Genomic DNA, 20,738 nt, shown 5'->3' with positions numbered 1-20,738 from the left:
GAACATGTGACCATCAGAAACTGTGAATATGTACAAGAGGGTATTCCATCAACAAAATACAATATAAAAGGTTGTCGGGTAAGTGTGGATTGCGGATTATTCATTTATTTCATTTAAACTAAGCTAAATACGTTTTGTGTCAAATTTAATAAAAATAAAAATTTTATGTATTTGAAGGCATTTTGTAAATTAACAAGTATAAGATCAGGCAAATTATCACGTATTCCTTTAGAATGATTTTAATATAGGAACTTTTTTCAATTGAAATTGTGTTTACGGGTAAAAAAAATTTTATTTCTGATCAAATAGTTAAATATATATGATATTATCATAACAATTCTTTATTTAATTTAGAATAAACATGTAACACTTTCTCGAATTAACTTTTCATCGTGTTCATGATTGCAAAACCGGGACATCATTTTTGCGGTGTCTTCCCGATTGTCCCACTTTTTGAAATTACAGGTAAAAATGTAATGAAATTTTGTGGGACAATCGGGAAGATGTTTGTGGGACAATTGGGAAGTTTAAATGTGGGACAATTGGGAATTGTTTTGATAGTGATTAATTTGTTTTTAAAGTGTGTAGCAGGTAATTACAAGTTATTATGTAACTCATAAAATTTGAAATAAACATTGAGAAAAGATGGTGTTTACATATTTTCTTTTCTTTTGTGATATTTTGTTAAACTACTGTCCAAATAAAGAACAATTATATAACAAAATAGATATATTTTAACTTAATAAAATATTAAATAGACTCCTTTAACATAAATTGTAAATTGAACATATAGTGCATAATTGAAAAATTTAGAAGTATCAAGGATAAAATTAAATTAAATTAAAAGATGTGTTTTAGAGAAATACAAAGAGATAAGAATAATTTTACATGTTACAAAGTTTCAGGGATTTGTTCTAAAATTGACAGGTTTTAAGCTGATATTAGATATATTCATAAAACAATGAAATGAAACATATTCTATATAATAAGTCTGATCATAAAATTGTTCAAGTAAGCATTCAATTCAAGCAAAAAAATGAGGAAAGTTTTATTTGAATATTAATAAGAAAATCCTTGAATTAGAAAATCATAAACTTAAAACGAAATAATGTGCAGATATGTTGATTGTATAGATATCTGGTTTAACTTTACACAATAATAATAAATTGACCCCAGCCATGTCAAACCAATGAACAGAAATTTGGAATTTGTTGCTTCTCCTCAAAGGACGCTACATTTTAGACTAAGACGAAAGACTGGTCAGTCCTTACTTAGAATAATTTGTCTGTGTATGGTGGCACATGTGTCTTTCTGTGGACTGTTATCTTGTGCACTAGCAAGTTAAAATTCCGGCTTGATGACTGTGTCGGTCTAGTTCTTTTCAAAGAAGGTTTCATATTCATCTAACACCAACATGTTCTCGTCCTGCTTAAAGCATTTAACTTGCCACTGGACGTTTTTATAACAGTGTATGTGTTTAGAGGACACTGATGACATTTCTGGTCCACATCTATCTCTTTTCCCTAAATGAGAATATAGGTTGAGATCTTACAATCTATTTTATTACATATATATAAAATTGCTTATGTAATATTGAGATTGTAAATGATTTGTTTTTTATTAAATCAGTCGCTAGACCTTTCAGTCTGAGCGCTATTAAAAATGAAAAAAAAAGTGAAAATTGCGTCCATGTTTGTAAAATTTAAATAACAACTTTAAAATAAAAAAAAATATTGATATTTGACTTATGAATTAACCTAGTAACATAATAGATATCGTTTATTACATATATGTTATATTGCTTAATTAAAAGAGATTTTAACTGATGATTTATTCAACAATTCATAGTTACATTTATAAAATTGATATCAACTACTAGTTTGCTCATGCAATAATTAATTTTAATTTGATATTGCAAAACAAACAACAATTACATTGTTTATTCAAGAACATTAAAAATATGAAAATAATGTGGGATAATCAGAACTTTCCATGTGGGACAATCAGAACTCTAAAATTTTAAAAAGTGGGACAATCGGAAATAAACCGTTTTTGATGCATGTCTTAAGATTAATTCCGAAAATAATAATTTACAATAGTACTTTTTTTAACCTTCTAGGATTATTAAAGAATGACATTTTTTTTTGTCGTTTACGAATTCATAGGACAAATTTGATTGCAATAGGATATATTTTGTATCATAGAAAAAAAACCAGTAGTTTTTATCAGATAGATTTTTTTTCAGTTTTAAAGGATATCAAAGTTATTTTGAAAAGTACAAATAATTCATTAAAGTTTCGTAAGCATCTATCAAGATCCAGCAACTTTTGTCTAGTAATACGTACATCATATAATATGCAATTTAATCACCAATGAATGAGATGGAGTACAGTTATACCTCGATCTATAAAAACACCACAAAGGACCTTTAAAAATTAAAAACCAATTTCCTATTTTTAGAATAACTGCCATGCCGTTCCCTTTGTGCCTTAGAAACGTTTTCGTTAAAGCAATTTAAGAATCGTCAAGTAAGGAAAGTACGGTACATACTTTGTTTTGTGCAGAAAAATTGATAAACATTCAAACTATAATTTCATACCTTTAGAATTATTGCCACACAGTTCCCTTTGTGTCTTAGAAACGTTTTAGTCGTTGCAATATATATTACCATACATAGGAAAAACACACTGCTTATGAAATACGAGACACAAAAAAAAAACAACAGCAAAACATCGGTATCCGTACATAAATTTCGTAGATTTGGTAAAGCCTGTATCTTAAAAAATATTACAACAAAATATTAAGAAAAATATTTGATGCTTTTATCATTTATATTATTTTATAACTATTTAAAAATTCACATACATGAGCTATCACATAGCCCAGATATAAAGTCGGTTCCTTACCGATACCGGTGATAACACCAAATCGTACATAATTAAAATCGCAGTTTTTATTGAAATTGTTAAAAACAATTTTACATGTTTCTTCCGGAATTATAATATTTTTATGCTTTTAATGGAATTTCAAGTCCATTGTGCTCTTATTAAACTTCATTTTGGTCCTATGTGTACCTTTGTGCACAAAGGAGGTCATTTCGGTGTTCTAAGGCACCCGTTATAACTTGGGTTTTTTAAATCATTCCAATTCCATTGCATACGAGCTTTCACTGTTGTAATTAATCTATACGGTTACGCCATCAAATATTATTTTGTACATAAGGGCAAAGTATTGTATAAATGGGTATTTAATCTAGTCAACAGATGAATATTATTTGAATGATTATTTCTATAAATATATCAAATGAAAATCATAAGACCAGACTATTGATGAACATAAACATAAACGCATGATATTTATATAGACCTTTACAATTTAAATATTTTTTTTTATTTAATAGATATCTTATCATCTACCACAGCCTCAAGAATTAACTAACATTTCTGAAAGCTACTGAACAGTACTACATTGACTGCGCGCTAATTGCTTGAACAAAAATGACTTCACAACAGTGCATACGTTTAAAAGTGGATAAAACGATTTTAGAAATCATTGTTCATGCTTTAAGATGATGTTAAGATCTAAATGATCGTTTTACACTAAATGTTGGTAGTCAGTACCAGGACCTACGCACTAACTTTGGGCTATAAAGAAGTTTTGTTTTATCAACATTTATGAACAATAGCCTTTTTTTTCAGATAACCATGTATTGCATAATATATAATAGATATGTAAGTTTAATTGGAGAGATTAAAATGTACAGAATACAAATCATACAGATAACTTAAAACATAAACAAAAAATTTGATATCAGCAGTTTTTCATTTGTAAAAGAAATATCATTATTGACTTCCGGTTTGTTATTCCGTTATTCAAAGTTAACTGTAAACAATGTAAATCCTTAGTTAGGATTTGGTGGATCCGGTGGTGGTGGCGGAGGAGGTAGTGCCCACACTACTGGCTTGTCATCAGCAGCCTTAATAACCTCAGCAAGTGTTGGTATTTTCAATTTGTCTGTAATAAGCATTAACATTATTACATATTATGTGTCACTAGAAACTAAGTTATGTAGCTAATTTTTGCAATAGATCCATGAAAAAATCTTTCTTAATTATATACATTTAACCTCTAACAGCAATCGACACATTTTTCAGATTATTTTGGAATCATTTGTAAAAACTAAAAACTCAACAGATGATTTTCCTTTCATAATGCCAAATTCAAATTTTCCAGCAGTAGTACATCTTTCAAGATATATGTGCCGACTTTCTGAATTTGAAACAAATAACAGAAAGATGTCAAGATATCAACTTTTTGTTTCGAATTCAGGAATCAGAATGTAATTAAAATGACAAAAGGCGACACATATTTATCTTGAGTATCGTATATGTACATTAAAGACAATAGTCAGAGTGTATATTTCTGCTGGGAAATTGGATATTGATCTTTAGAAAAGTTGAAATCATCACGTTTGTCATAGATTTTTGTTTGAAATCATCATCGTTCTGTGTCCATTTAAAAGAAAATGTGAAGATGTGAAGCAGTTGTCTAATGATTGTATATTTATACAAATATGTCTCGAATACATTTTCAGCAAATTTCAGATTTATATTTTCAGATTTTTACGATTATAATGAGCACAATTCTTTTTAATTTTTTTTCTAAAGACAAAATATCATTAAAAGGTACTTTTAAGCAACGAGTATCAAAATTTTATGCAAATACACAGGTTCTTCGGAACCTGAGATAACCCATTATGGTTTTGATTTATATTGACCAGTCTTTATGTTTCTTTAATATTAACTGTAACAATTTCAATCAACTAGCTGCGCATTCCGACAACTAATGATTCATCAGATTGCCCAAAGGTCAAATATGTAAATTTCTATAAACTATTTTGTTAAAAAAAAATTGTCGTCTTTCTTCTATGCAAAGGCGTTGTCAGATTTTTGTCGACTAATGAGTTTTGAATGTCAATTGCTTTTTTCGCTTTTTTGAACATTTTACTCTTATATTTTGTTCCAAGGCTTATTACATTTAAAGAAAGCTGGTGAATGTAAATTTGCCCGAAATAGGCTTATCGCAAAGCCTCCCCCCCCCCCCCCCCCCAAAAAAAAAGAAAGAAAACAAAATAAAATAAATGACCAAATTGATAAAGTAACGTGTAGCCAAATTACAAAGAAGAAACATGCTTGGGTTGTTATCCAAAAAAGAACCAAAGGGGAAAACAATATGATGTGATACAATGATGTATGCTTCTATCAGCTTAGGGTCCATCGAAACTATACAAAGTAGGAAATATTTGTGATATGACTTATAAATGTAGTGTTTTGTACTTCATAATTCATCTTTGAAACAATCTTTTATCCACAGAAAAACGCCTATTTTTGAGACCGTCATTGATGCGCGTTGAATACGCTTTCGTGCAAGCTCAGTCAGCGTACTGCCCGCGATATCCAAGTAAAAGTGAGTAGACAGGATAACAATAGGACAGTTTGTCCTATAATGATACTGTTTTGTACTGTAAGTGCATCATTTTGCTAAAATAAACAACATCAATACTTTTTACTCGGGTTCAGAACTGTCCATTACATGAAATGATCATCCCACCTTTTTTTGTGTGAACAAAGGCACCAGACGTCCTGACCACTCCCTATTTTATGTGTACACACAGGCACCGTTGGCACTCTTTGTTTCAACACTTGCCCAATTGTACCGTGGTTTCGCAGGCCTCTTACAATGAGGTTATATGTATCGCTTTAAAATCGAATTGATTGGAAAGTGTAAAAACATAACTTCATGTATCGCTTTTTTTTATGTATATGCCTATAATTATATGGAAGAAAATTTAGTACTACTACATTTCATGTCTGTCAAATTAGACAATACTTGTGCTAATCATGATGATGTTACAATTTATGTCAATAAACCAATCATACATGCCATAATCTTTCTCATATTATGTTACCTTTAGTCAAATGAGGGGGACTACTTGGTCTTGGTAAACCCGCCGCACGTAATACGCTGTGGCCTCCTGTAAACCAAACATTTGATATAATATCACAAATGGATCCTTTTTTTTATAAAAAAAAAAACCTATTTGTAATTATATATATTGACCGTGTTTATTTAATATGATCTTCATTTCTTCACACTAACCAAATATTTCAAAATGACGTATTTTGATTTTATATTAATCTGACGGCTTCTTTTCATATATGAGTCATAATCAGTTAAAGTATACAAAGGAAGAAAAACTTCACTCAATTGTTTAATAGATACGGCGATAATATCTTTTATAATTGGTAAAAACTTCAAATATTTTATTGGTTAAGTTATCAATACATCATTGTGTTGAAATCTTAAACATATTTTCCTTATTTGTTCTTACACTGATTATGGTTTTGATAAATAAAAGAAACATTATAAATGCGTGTTGGTTTACATTTTGAAAACTAACCATGCCAACGATTCTTCAACGTAGATAATCGTATTTTGGCTTTGCATTAGGTCATGCTTTTCCAAGACTGTTTACTACGAAGTCTTCATATTAAATCTGTTGGTGGTAATTGATATTTTTGTTTATAAAATATGGTAATTCTGTTTATTGAAATTGCATTGTTAACTTGAATTGGCTTTCTGTATCTGACAGCACTCTTAAATAGGTGTTTGGTGTTTTTGCCTTCATAATATGTGTATTTGTGTATGTGGCTTATGGACAGGTTAAGCCCTCTCAAACTGATTTTTACAGGTTTGTCTAATAGTGTGCTGTCTCGAAACTACTAAATTAAATGGTATTTAAAAAACACCTTTCATATGAATGTTTTTTGTTCAAAAACCTCTCCAAATTTTGTTTTGTTTCAGTTTATTGGTAGGTTGAAGTCTCATTTAGAGAAACATATGATAACTGCCAGTATTTAGATACATAAATATGAAATATGGTAATATTACCAGAGAAGCTTGGAAGACTCAGTTTCACTATTGGTTTGGTATTTGTTTTCTCTTTAAAACAAAAATCAAATGATTAGACATTCCTTATTTTCTTCTTCATATTTGAGACAAAATCTAACTTTGTTGATTGTTAAAATGATATGACTGTTAATATAAATAAATTGTCCTTATACTTGTTTTGTATTACGTCTGAATGGTACAGAAAATATTATTCATAAAAAAAAAACATCTGTATCAAAATATCTTATAATTTTATTTGCCAAAGAGTTACATTCAAGAACAAATTTTAACGTGAAAATGTACTGACATCAACATGACAAAAATAATGTACAAATTGAATTAAAAAAAAATATAAACACAACAAATTATATGAACCATGTTTCCCATTACAATTGCATAGGTGAATGTATTAGATTTACGTTATAAACCCGTATAACACTTATTAAGCATTTAAATCATATGAAATTTCTTCCGAAAAGGAAATATCTACTCTGTATCATACCAAAAGAAGCTATTTTCATCCGTTTTTCATTTAGAGCCTCATTCGTTGAACCTGTAAATAAAAGTATTCAACAAATTGTTTTACATTCCGTTCATTTATTATGATCGTTCAATTTCGATATTAATTTTGCCACATTACATCTAAAACAAAATATACCATACAGATGGTGGACATAAAAAATCAGTTGTTCATACAAACGAGTTAGTTGTTGCTATACATCTTTGTTTGTATGTTTGTTTTAAGAATCAGATGTTGGTGCTTAAATTGAATTATGTAGTATTACCTTTGGTAAAATCACAAAAATACTGAACTCCGATGAAAATTCAAAACGGAAAGTCCCTAATCAAATGGCAAAACCAAAAGCACAAACACATCAAACGTATGGACAACAACTGTAATATTCTTGACTTGGTACAGGCATTTTCTTATGCAGAAAATGGTGAATTGAACCTGGTTTTATAGCGCTTTACCTCTCACTTGTACGACAGTCGCGTCAAATTCCATTATATTTACAACAATGCGTGAATAAAGCAAACAGACATTATAGGTAAAAATGTCAAAATGGTACAGCAGTCAACATCGTGTAAGAATCTTAATCACAACAAAAACAAACAAATTTTTAACAAAGAAGCACAAAAATCATATATCACAATTAACAACCTCATGCATTGCTTACTTATTTTCGTATTTTATTTACGAATGCCAAATCAACCCATAAAGGATCGAAAAATTTAAGCACTGTGACCGAATCGTAATTTTAACATAAACGCTGGCGTACAATCGCGTGTTTGACGTCAGATAGTAAACGTCACACAGATAGTGATTTTGTCGTTCAAAGTATGCAGACATTTTAATAGAACGATAACACAATGGCGGGATGTTTATGGTACAGAGACCTGTCACATGTATCAAAGAAACCTAAAAAGTCACACGGACAAAGTACACAAATAAAAATGAAATATAATACAAACAACACAATGCCGGGATGTATAAGTACAGAGCCACTTCAAATGTATATCACCAAAAACAGACCAAATAGTAAAAGTAATATTAATAAATGTGGTGTTGATTGTTGTTCCGACAACATGATATGGTAGATTAAATTACAATACCCTTCCCTTTTCACGAATGTGACTTACCGAATTAGACTATTTATCGGATTTGTAATAACATAAGCAACATGACGGGTGCCACATGTGGAGCAGGATCTGCTTACCCTTCCGGAGCACCTGAGATCACCCCCAGTTTTTGGTTGGGTTCGTGTTGCTTAGTCTTTAGTTTTCTATGTTGTGCCATCTGTACTATTATTTGTCTGTTTGTCTTTTTATTTTTGGCCATGGCGTTGTCAGTTTGTATTCGATCTATGAGTTTGACTGTCCCTCTGGTATCTTTCGTCCCTCTTTTGAGACTCGAATAGGAAAATTGAAGAACACAAAATTGAGAATGGAATTTTTAGGTAAGATTATGATTAACATTTCTTTTTCTAAAGATGTTATAGCCTAATAAATGGTTGTAAACGTTATGCTGAATGTTATATCATTGTATTAAGGAGATTGTTTCAAAACGGACGATTGTTTTATTAGTTTGGCATTCAATGTAACATTGAATAACTTCAATTACGTTTAAACCACCAATATTCAAAATTGTTTTTACCAATACATTGCAGGTTAGTGTCTTCGTTATCTGATTGTTTTTTTAAAGACGAGTTATTGATTATCGTGCGAACCGTAATTGCACCCAAGTACTATTGTTATTTAAATAATGAACCTAATTTATTGAGGTTGACAAATCAGAAAAAAAAGATATATGAGTTAATTAGGTCTGTTCTTTACTTTATACAATAACAAACAAATGAATTATTCTCAAGTTAATTTTTTTTACTATTACCGTATATAGATATTTATGTTTCTGGTTCAATTTGTACTGGCTATTATTAATATTTTTATTTCTCGAAAATGCCAGTAAGACTATGTTATATTCCTGTATCAAAGGAAGGGGGTCAACTGATTTATTTATGTCTGTCAGGCTGTATGCCCTTCCATACAATGAAACTCTGTTGTATTTTTTTTCTCAGGAACTACAAATAAAAGCTTCCTAAAATTTGGTATCTGTCGTCATGTGAACATGCAACACCGCTTAATCATTTTAAGATTCATCGATCCTCAATGTCCTTGTGTTCCTTCGTACATAACATTATTGTGCATGGCAACACATAACTGACATATATGATTATTTTGACAACACATAGCAGCATTCTTAAAACATTTACCAGCAGTCTTTACGTGCACCTTTAAAATATTTTACCTCATGGCTTTGTAAGAAACTATAGTCGCATTATTTTTGTGGAAATCTTGAGAGAAACGAAAAGTAGGCTATATGAATAATGGTATGATGCCTTTTATTCAGGAACATGAAGTACGTAAGATAAATTATATTTTCGTAGTTATTTTGTTACAGTGTATTTTAAAGATGAAATTTCTTATAAACTTATCATGGCAAAACAATCAAGAAATATCAAAATTAAATTTTCTTACCCGAGCCGACTTCAGAACTTTGTTTCCTTGACTTTGCATCTGTGAAAAAAAGGTGAAATGAGGAAAACAGTATTGAAATCTGATATAAACTATACTTTAGATTAAACAGAGTTTTTTGTTCAAAACGGAATTTTTTTAACTTAGTAATGCCTTCTATATATAAATTGTATGTGTCTTAGAACGTCACTTCGTCATCGATATCCACTAATCGTAAAAATATAAAACACATATTTGATACTGGCTTTTCATGACAATACATTATCTTAGTGTAAGAAAATCAGCAACATGAAGTTCTTTTAAACGTGTTTTTCTATCTCCAAAAGATTTCACTAACTGTTAAGAAGTGTTTACTGTCCGTTTGCCTTATCACTTTTTCTGTTATTTATCGTTTTCGTTTTGGGGTTTTCTTTTCTGTTTTTGGATATATCTATTTCTTATTTAATATAAAAGTTAGTGCACTTCATAATGTTTTTTTTTTTTCAATTAGACTTTGTAAACATGAAGTATTTAAAATTTTCTATTACAGCAAATAAATCATGTAAAAAAATCAAGTTGATAAAACTATAAGCTAGATCAACAAAAACCTATTCCTTTAAATGCAATATAATCAAATATACTTGTTGCACAGCCTATCGTCTGTGAATACAAACAAGCTAGCTTCCTGTTTTAAATGATTTAGTCTACAATTCAAATGGTAGACTTTATCATATTGTTGGAATGAACAAAACTAATGTATCTTAATAATGTATGTAGCGTTGCGATTTGCCCAATTACATAACAAAGACTGGATTTAGCATACAGAAGGGAAAACTTTGGTTAATATAGACTACATGTTTGTTGCTAAAAGTTTGTGTTTGTGTGACTTTGTTTTCTATTGGGTATTGGTGCTTAAACTTCATAAAGTAGTATGATCTTGTTTGATGATGATGATGATGATGAGGTTGATGATGATGATGATGATGATGATGATGATGATGATGATGATGATGATGATGATGATGATGATGATGATATTGATGGTATTATAATATGATAGATAACAACCACGTGTTAAGAATAATTTATTTTTTTAAGGCAAAACGTGTGAGGACAGTCTCTCATTAAACTGAATGGTGTTATATGTTTGCATATAAATAAAGGCAACAGTAGTATACCGCTGTTCGAAATTCATAAATCGATTGAAAAAAAAAACAAATCTGGGTTACAAACTAAAACTGAGGGAAACACATCAAATATAAGAGGAGAACTACGACACAACAGAAACACAACACTTAAATGTTACACACACAGAAACGAACTATAATATAAGAAAATGCCATTTTCCTGACTTGGTAAAGGACATTTTAAGTAAACAATGGTGGGTTGAACCTGGTTTTGCGGCTACCCTAACCCCGCACTTTTATGGCAATGTTTAATATATAACATTAAAATGACAACATTACATGACAGGACTACAGTACAAATAAATGAAAGAACATTCAGGACAAAGAAATACACAAATAAACATTACAATAGGACATTTCGACATGCTAATAGTTATCAAAGGTATTAGGCTTATAATATAATACACCATGCGTGTGTTTTGTCTACATAAGACTCACCAGTGACGCTCAGATCAAAAAAGTAAAGAAAGCCAAACAAGTACAAAGTTAAAGATCATTGGTGACCCAAAATTCTAAAAGGTGGTGCCAAATACGGCTAAGGTTATCTATACCTGGGATAAGAAAATCCTTATTATTTAGAATATTTCTTACTTTTGCAAACAGTAAATTTATAAAAATGACCATATAATTGATGTCCATGTCAACATCGAATCATATAATCTTGATTTCCGTTAATTGCAGTTTTCGAGTCATTCATCTTCAACTTCTGTTAACCTAAAACACGTTTTGAAAACGAAATGATATATCAGCATCTCACCTAAGCGAGCTGTGGTCTTCCGTTTTCTTTTACGGTCATCAGTTGTTAAAGCTAGAAATAAAAGTATTAAATATAACTAGATACCTTCTGTACATTCCATAAAAACGTATTCATTATTGATGTCAACTTGATGTAGACATCTCTACAACCTTGAGATGCTATGTTCCCAATTACGTCAAAAGCGAACCAAGCATTCACAGGTTAGAAATGCTTTGTTAATACTAAACAATATTGAATTGCTAAACTCCTTTGCCTCTCCGACTTTTTTATGAAATCTGATGTTGGTGCTTAAATTGACATATTTAGTATTTCTTTGCGAAAAGATTGTGTTGAGAATCGATCTGACATCATACTTATGTAGATAAAATAAGAATTTATTCAATTTTGTTTATTATTATGCTATTTTATTTTTATTATATCTCGGAGAATATTCAGAACGGACGATTTTTTCACTGTTTTGCAATTAATGTTTAAAAGGAAGAGGCTGTATGTGCGTTACAACAATTAATGGTATATCTTTAACCAATACGTCGCAAGACAGTGTTTTCGTAAATTGAATGATTCATTGAGATTGACAAATCAGAAGAAAATGTATCAAAGATGCGTATTTTGTTTTTTAATTTTATGTCATTGTTCCTAACCAACAAACACATGGACTATTTCCAATTCATTGCTTTGTCCCATTTGCCAGGGTTGTCATCAATAATTTACTTTTTCAAAATTAACATTTAGACATTTTTTTAATGTTTAAGCTCTTTTCATTTTTTTTGTTTGGCACTAATAAGTACATAAGTAAAAGTATAAGTCAGTACATGTACATAGTTTTAAGAAATATAAAAAAACGGGATGGGTTAACTTACTTGAGATGACTGAGAGACTTGTTTTCTCTGATGGTTCTGCATATTTTACATCTATGAAAACAAATATCAAACAACAACTAAACATATTTTTCATCTCATATAAACTGTGTGTGGTTCCTCAGGAACACGTCATATCGCTGTGTTCCAACTTCACTGACATATTGTATTTTAACCAGCATCTGTTTACAATTTCGAAGCATCAAAATACACCCCTGTTTTGTTGAATTTTCTTTTTTTTCGTTTTCAGTATTGTTTATGCTTTAGTTTGTTTACTATTCAACTATTGGTTAAATGTTTGCTACACTTTAAGCTTCATTATAACAATGTGTATGGATATTATCAATTGTTAGTTTAAAGTTTCAAGTACAATTATTGAAAAGTTAACCCCAAAATGCGCTGATTGTGACTGAGAGTAACTTTCTCTTCTTATTCTTATACCATTCAATTTAATAAAATGACACGCTCAATTGAAAAATTAAGTAGTCCTTTAAGTGAGATATAAGGAAATCTCCATTGTGTACAGTGTTGTTTATGGGAATAGTAGTTTTCTTCCCGATATATACATTTTGTACTGAAATACACTGATATTTGTTAGATTGATATGTGACAAATGATAATAAAAATATGTTGACCTCATACTTAATCATGATATCTTTATTTAAGCCTGATATTGTAGATTATATTATAAAAAAAAAAGAAAACTATATATCAAAATGACATATTTAGTAATGCTACTTGACATGAAGCAGAATATTTGAAAACAAACCCTTTCGGGCAAGTTCCGTTAAATGTACAGATGGTAGATATAGGAATAATGCAAGTAAAATGTATCATGCATTAACGAATATTCGGTAACCTTTTCATTTTGTTTTTTGTCTGTCATCTAAAGGACACGAACAATTTACCAATGAAAAATATTATTGCGTTATCACAAGGTTGGTTTTAATTTTACCTTTTGATGTTGATCGCGTCCGTTTTCTTATTTGACCCTCGTGTTTTGAATCTGTGAAAAAAAAGTATAAAATATTCTGAAAAACATTTAAAACTCTTCTTTTTCATCTCAATCGCCTTGAACATCTTGCAAATGATACAGACATATCCCGAAACTATACTTATCAAAATTAAGCATAACAGGTATAGCAATTTGATATATAAATATATGTTGTTCGTTGGTTTAATTTTTTTTTGTGTTTCTGTTTTAGTAAACAGGTATAAAAAAGAAACTCAAAGAGCGGCTATTCTGGTCGTTCTTTCAATTATTGCATGAATTATATATTCCTTATACCTGCTTTTCAAATATATAAAACTACTGAATCTGTGAAACTAAAACTTAAAAGCAGGATGTTTCTTTGATTGCTTGATGATACTTCTACAAATTCGTCATGTTCAGGAGATTAAAAAGTTGTATTACCATACATTCTCCGTATTGCCAATATATTGTAGAAAACATCTGTGAATTTAAATCAATTAACGAAAAGAGGATATTGATGTATGTGTTTTCATATATTGTCGACTCTAAATTTTGTGAAAACGATATGTATATATATGTAGGACTCAAATCTATGGTGGGTTTCAGATCTATGGCAAATTCCTAATCTATGGTAAACATGATGTCACAAACGCCAAACAAATCACGAATCTATGGAAGTTTTTTGTTTTCTCCAAATATATGGCAGATTGGATATAACGCAATTTTCCTTCACCATTACCATGATTACTTGACGTTCGAAGCTGCCGCTGACGTCAAATGTTTTGTTATCCAGAAGGAAAAGAAAAAGATAGAAAAGCAGATAATAAATTGAAGCAAATAATATTTCTTGAGATTTGGAAAAAAATAACTATGTCATAGATTTCTACTAGAAATTAATATCATTTTCCGCTATAAATATGTTGAATTACTGTACTGTTGGAGAAATGAGAACTTTTTTAGAAAGTATCGTGTTTGGGGCGATTCATTGTTCATTACAGGAATTAAGTCCTCATCAGTCAAAAAAGATTTACATTATTTAACGCTCAAATAGATCTAAGTTAAAGTCTTTTACAAACGGTTATGGAAATGCGTTCTCGTTATAATTATCCTAATTTTTCTCATACTGATTTTTATTTAAAAGCAGTTCTTTTGCTACCTTTGGATATTTCGACATTTAAATCATTGGTCAGATATAATGTATTGACTGGTCCAACAACTGCAGATAAACTGTAATGGATTTGAAAACAAGAAATCCGCCGTAGATAATGGAAACTTAAAAAAATTGCCATAGATCAGAAAAAGTAAAAAGTTGCCATATATTAGGATTTTCAAAAGTCTGTCATAGATTTGGGATGGCATGAATTCATATTTACCATAGATTAGGAATCTGTCATAGATTTGGAACCCACCATAGATTTGAGTCCTACATATATAACATTGATCATGGCAAGAGCAGTTTGCCAATCTCAAGTCAGATCCATCGACTAAGAAGAGACAAATCTGGGTAACAACGATAAACTGATGAAATTGCACGACCTCTTAATTATCACATATATCGATAGGTTAAATGTCTTCTGCTATTGCCGAATCCTCCGCCATTATAACATAAAGCAGAAATTAAAAGGAATTCACAATAACTGTACATGAATATATTGTAATAAAGCATGGCGAATGCACATATTTATTAGGAGTTTTTTTTTAATTTCAGTCTCACCACTGGTTTACAGGCGCAAGCGGAGTGTAAGTTTAATAAACTGTGTAAACAATGTCAATAAACTCATCATAGATACTAGGGTTAAAATTCTGAATTTGCACCAGACGCAAAGAATACTAAGGTAATAACTCGTTCAGACAAAGTTGACACAGCGTGTTTTGGATTTCAGCTGAAGTTAATTTTAGCTCTTCAAGTATTTAAATATTCATACGTTCGTTGAATCACATGTTTGTGTTTGCACGTTCTAAACACCGCTGTGGTTGAATTTTGAATTCAAAAGGGTATCACCAGTGAAATAGTCATTTCTTCAGCACTGAATTAATTTACATCAGGTTTAGTAAATGACAGTTTTGATCATAAACGTCTTCAATTATTACAGTATTTATCACCATTGGCTCTCAATTGTTTTGAATACTGTTGCTAGTGAAAATACATCCAGGAAAGCAATTTTTGCTAGCTTTAGGTCGATACGAATGCTGGTGTTGTTTAAGGTATCATCAGCACCGTAATATGTGTTTTGGCAAAATATAGATTTTTTACAAACCTTTTGGTCGATTCGGCCGTTGATAAATTTAAAAATTGTCTTAGTAAGATAAATGACAAAAAAAGGTGAGTTAGAACAATATTCTTTTTATCCACTCCTTTTACACAAAAAAATTGTATGTGTTTCGTCACTTTCATTTTTTAGCCTCATATTTTCGTTTTTAAAGAAAACCAAATATACTATAGCGTTGTGATGTCATGTTAATACACATTGATAGTAAGTCCCAGTGCAGGTAAATACAACTTCTCTCTTTCATAATGAATTATATTAAGGCAATAACACTTTATCACTGGCCTTTTCGATTTCATATCATAGTCACTGTGGCAATTATAATATTTATCTATTAACAAAAAAAAACAAACAAAAAAACCCAGATTTTTCTACGGCAATGTGCTGACAAAATGATCGCTTAAATGAATATGGATTACGCACTATTAAACTTCGAAACAATTATCTCAGTCCGTAAAAGTTGTTGAACAACTCATGTAACATGTGCAAATGATAATTGAAATCATTTGACCACATAATTCAATAAAACAATTAATTGACATCTGTTATTGATGAGTTTATTGTAGACACAATATTTGTATACCTTTTTCATAATCAACTGACTATTGCATGTATTGATTGACATATCAGCTTAAAAATATATAACTTAAATCGACTTTGTTCGTTATCACATCAATACAACCATATCTAAACTATGTGTTATGTTTTAGTTTAAGAAATACCTCTAAATTAAAAAGCACTATTCTTACCCAAGTTATCCATAGTTGGTCTACAGGGATGAAGTCTTGAAAAAGAATAAACATGCATGCACATACTTTGCTTTAAAGCTTACTGTTCGGTGTTAGCCAAGGCTTCGTGTTGAAGACCGTACTACTGTGACCTATAATGGTTTACTTTTATAAATTTTGACTTGGATGGAGATTTGTCTCATTGGCACTCATACCACATCTTCTTATATCTACATACTTTGGTAGACTTAAAAAGTAAATTATCTTGACGTTATGCAAGGTTCACAAATAAATTAAGAAGACAAAAATCACTGTAAAACAAAAACAAAAATTGAGAAAATCGCATACTGTGGATTCATTTATTTTCGTTGGTACTAATTTTCGTGGATTAGGGAAAATTGACATGTTCGTGATAATTTAATTTCGTGGTTTTACTGAAAGTCTGCGTACAAGCCTATACAAAATATGTCATTCGTTGAACACTTAATTTCGTGGTTCACTTGTACCCACGAAATCCACGAAAATTGGTATCCAACGAATAATAATGAATCCACAGTAAGCATAAGCTGCAAACATAAGCAAGGTTAGTGCATCGACAGCATTTGTGTTTTATTTTTTATATACTGCGGCCGTATAATTATTTGTTATATACAGTCACTAACCGTAAATCGCCTTGTTTGTGACGTTGACAATGCAACGCGTTCCCGAAAAGGGTTACCTGTGACGTCATTAAATGTACAGGTTCAAGGACATTTTATGTCGTTTGCTCCAAACTTAATAAGTCATTTGGAACAGCTGCATGAGTTGCAATATATAAAGAATAACCAAAACATGTCATGAAATATAAATGTAAGTTGTACTCGGCTCAAAACAGTATAGCAACGCTCGGCATCTCGCATTCTACCTGTTTCTATGCCTTGTACAAATAAGAATTGTATTTCGAGACAATGTATGGTTATTTAATATACAGCTTTCGTCACTCAATGTGGTTATACCATACTTTAATCAAATAAAATAACTATAGTCATGATTTTCTATCCCATATATAGCGTTGTCTGACAATGTATTGTCGCCTTCGTAAACTAAAATAATATTTCTTTGTATTCTTCTCCCTACGAAATTGATAACAACAATAATATTTGGAAATATTCAAACATATGATCCCTTCTAGTTTATTTTGTTTGCATTTACTTCGCAATTTCATACAACTATATTACTTCATAATACAAACATAAAAAAGAAAAAAAATTACATAAATTGCACTTACTACATTCTAGATCACCAAATTTGATCTTATTAAAATGGCTCATGACATACAATTTAGAACCTGCATATTTAAATTGCGTGTTGTATGTGACACATAAGTAAACATCGTGTAAATATGGATTATAAAATAGAAAGAAGCACGCTTAAATCTGTCAAATCATCAATATGATATCGAAAATGTTTACAAATGTATTCATTAGGATAAGCTTAGAAAAGTAGATCAAGGTCATAACATTCATTTCTTTGTTTACATTTGATAAAAATCATGATATAAAATAATTGAAATATATTATTATGTTATACAAACATGTTATATATTAGGATGTTTACCTATTTACCTTAATTACTCTAAAGAGTATATTGTCTTAATCCGCACAATTTAATCAGTGTACATTGAATCGCTCTGTGAAATTAATTATTTTGAAAATTCGAATGGAATGTTATAAATACATTTTCCAAAATGAAATAACTTCCTTATTTGTAAATGATTATCTTTTGTCCAACCGAATGCGCAATATGTTATTGATTCTATCATGATTATATAAATATTAAAATAAATTGTTCGACAAGTTTTATTCTTATTCCTATTTTGTGTTGTATTTAAGGATATAAAACTTAATATAAGTGGTAGACGCATTCAATTTGATAGATATTTGTTTAAAAATCATGAGCATGCATGTTCAGAAATATAGTTTTTGATATTTAAAGAAGATGAAATGTCAGAAAAATATGTATTGTGCACAATTTTAATTAGATAGACATGTCAACTATATATACATATCTTACATTATATCGTTTATCAGCTCATATTTAAAGCATACAAACACGCAGATATTATAATATTGATAAACGAAATGGAATATGTACAAAATGTAACCCTAGCTCTCTTTTCCGAAGGTCGGCGAGTCTGTCTAGGGCATTAGATATCCACCACAAAAAAACCTGATCGCTACCAAATAGTACAATGCCGTTGAACAAATGTTAATGTTGCGGTAAACCCCAATCAATAAATATATTAAAAAACCCTAGCTCTTTTGAAAATGAATTCCACTGTATACTTAAATGTGAAAAATATAGTCAAAACCAAGAAAAAGTATAACAAATAGTAGTATTGGAAAAATCAATTTGTATACACTCTTATCTATTTCTTTTCTGTCATAGTTAACATTCAAGAATTGAATAATGCAGGTACATGTATATTTTCGACATCGACAGAAAACATATAATTAACGTGCATGTCTATAGAAAATTGGTTCTCACATATTGTGTTTATTAAAGTATATCTTTCTCCAATCGTATTTCGTATTTTGACAGCCTAATTTTTTCTAAATTACTGAAATTAACTCAAACTTTTTTCTGAGTTCTGAAATATTGTAATCTATGGTGAACGGGTAGCAACTTTTGATTTTAGTCCCATTGTAAACATGGGGAAAATATCGATTTGTCAGAAAAAAAAAATTCCAGGGAAACGAATAAACGGAAAAAAGTCACGAATAAATGAGGGTCTGTGATATTTTATTAGCTATCTTTTATCGCTGTTATTATGATGGGGGGTTTCCAATGATATAATTAAATGCAAATAGTGATCATTATTAATTACTGTAACTACAATACTATAATCACAATTTAAATCAACTGTATATATTCAGATTTAAGCGTGCCAATGGCCTCAATATAAGTAATATTTTTTTAGTATTTTACTGTGAAACGTGATTGGTGATGCCAACATTTTTCAGCATTAGACATTTAAAAACTAAAAGTATTATCATTTGATTGAGATTAATTAAATCTAAGTGTATAGTTCAATGTATGTGCATGTAGGTTGCAGTGTAAATTAGAAAGAAAGAAATCCTGTCTTGCAATTTGTAGTTTCTGCACAATTATATTGCATCTAAAACAAGATGGATGGCGCCTCTAACGTACCATATGTTCAGTAAATATGAACGTGTAATGTGTTGTCATTGTTTTAACGCACAAATTAAAAACAAACGGGATTATTGTTTCTGTACAAGGATATGTTTTATCTTTGAGAGTACGAAAAACAACAAAACAAATGCACAAGCGTTAGAAAAATTAATACACCTTTGCAGTATAAATACATATAAGGAAATTTTGCAATGGATTTAGTGTTAAAATCAACTAATACATTTGAGATTATATGTAAAAACGCTATCACATTCACAAAGTTGCTACATTGTTATAGCTTTAAACAATCATATAATATTAATTAACACATACGATATAATCAAACTGCATGCAATATGTGAAGTATGAAAACAGAAAACTAATAAACACAAATTATAAAACAGTTTGTTGATGGTTAGCTGGCTCGCTGAAGTAAAGACCAGTTCAATTACATGTTAATGCATACAATATCTTTCAAGTACTATTAATGAAGAGTCTTTTAAAAATCAATAACGATTGTCGTTAAGATCTTGATATAAAATCATTACAATTGAAATTAAGAATAATATGGTATAATATTCGGTTGGGTTTTTTTTATTAAACTTTAATTAGCTGACCAAAAACACCTTTTTATGGTGTCATAATACTTTTTTTATGAACAATCATTTTATATGGAGTAACATTCCAGCACTTGCACGGTGCGTATCCAATTGTAATAAGAAAATAATATATGCAGAACATTAATATTCTGGATATAAACATACAATTTGGAATTTAAAGTATTTTTATTACAATAAATAATACCATTCAGTACCTCTTGTAATGGTAGCCAATA

At 30.0% G+C, this 20,738-nt stretch overlaps 1 protein-coding gene across 1 annotated transcript; it reads right to left on the bottom strand.

The window, feature by feature from the left end:
* Positions 1–428: 428 nt before the first annotated feature.
* LOC127705177 (uncharacterized) lies at positions 429–18,463 on the bottom strand. The gene is made up of 10 exons (XM_052209424.1): positions 18,337–18,463; positions 16,754–16,788; positions 13,720–13,770; positions 12,768–12,818; positions 11,908–11,958; positions 9,988–10,026; positions 7,454–7,504; positions 6,952–7,002; positions 5,969–6,034; positions 429–4,014 (listed from the first exon to the last, which is right to left on the bottom strand). Exons 2-10 carry the CDS (start codon positions 16,764–16,766, stop codon positions 3,902–3,904), a joined length of 486 nt encoding a protein of 161 aa, XP_052065384.1. The 5' UTR covers positions 16,767–16,788; positions 18,337–18,463; the 3' UTR covers positions 429–3,901.
* Positions 18,464–20,738: the final 2,275 nt, after the last annotated feature.

This window comes from Mytilus californianus, unplaced genomic scaffold (genome assembly GCF_021869535.1).
Source record: "Mytilus californianus isolate M0D057914Y unplaced genomic scaffold, xbMytCali1.0.p SCAF_6, whole genome shotgun sequence".
In the NCBI taxonomy this organism is placed as follows: Eukaryota; Metazoa; Mollusca; class Bivalvia; order Mytilida; family Mytilidae; genus Mytilus; species Mytilus californianus.
The sequence above is the reverse complement of the archived record's forward strand: the minus strand, read 5'-3'. Positions and strand labels throughout refer to the sequence as shown.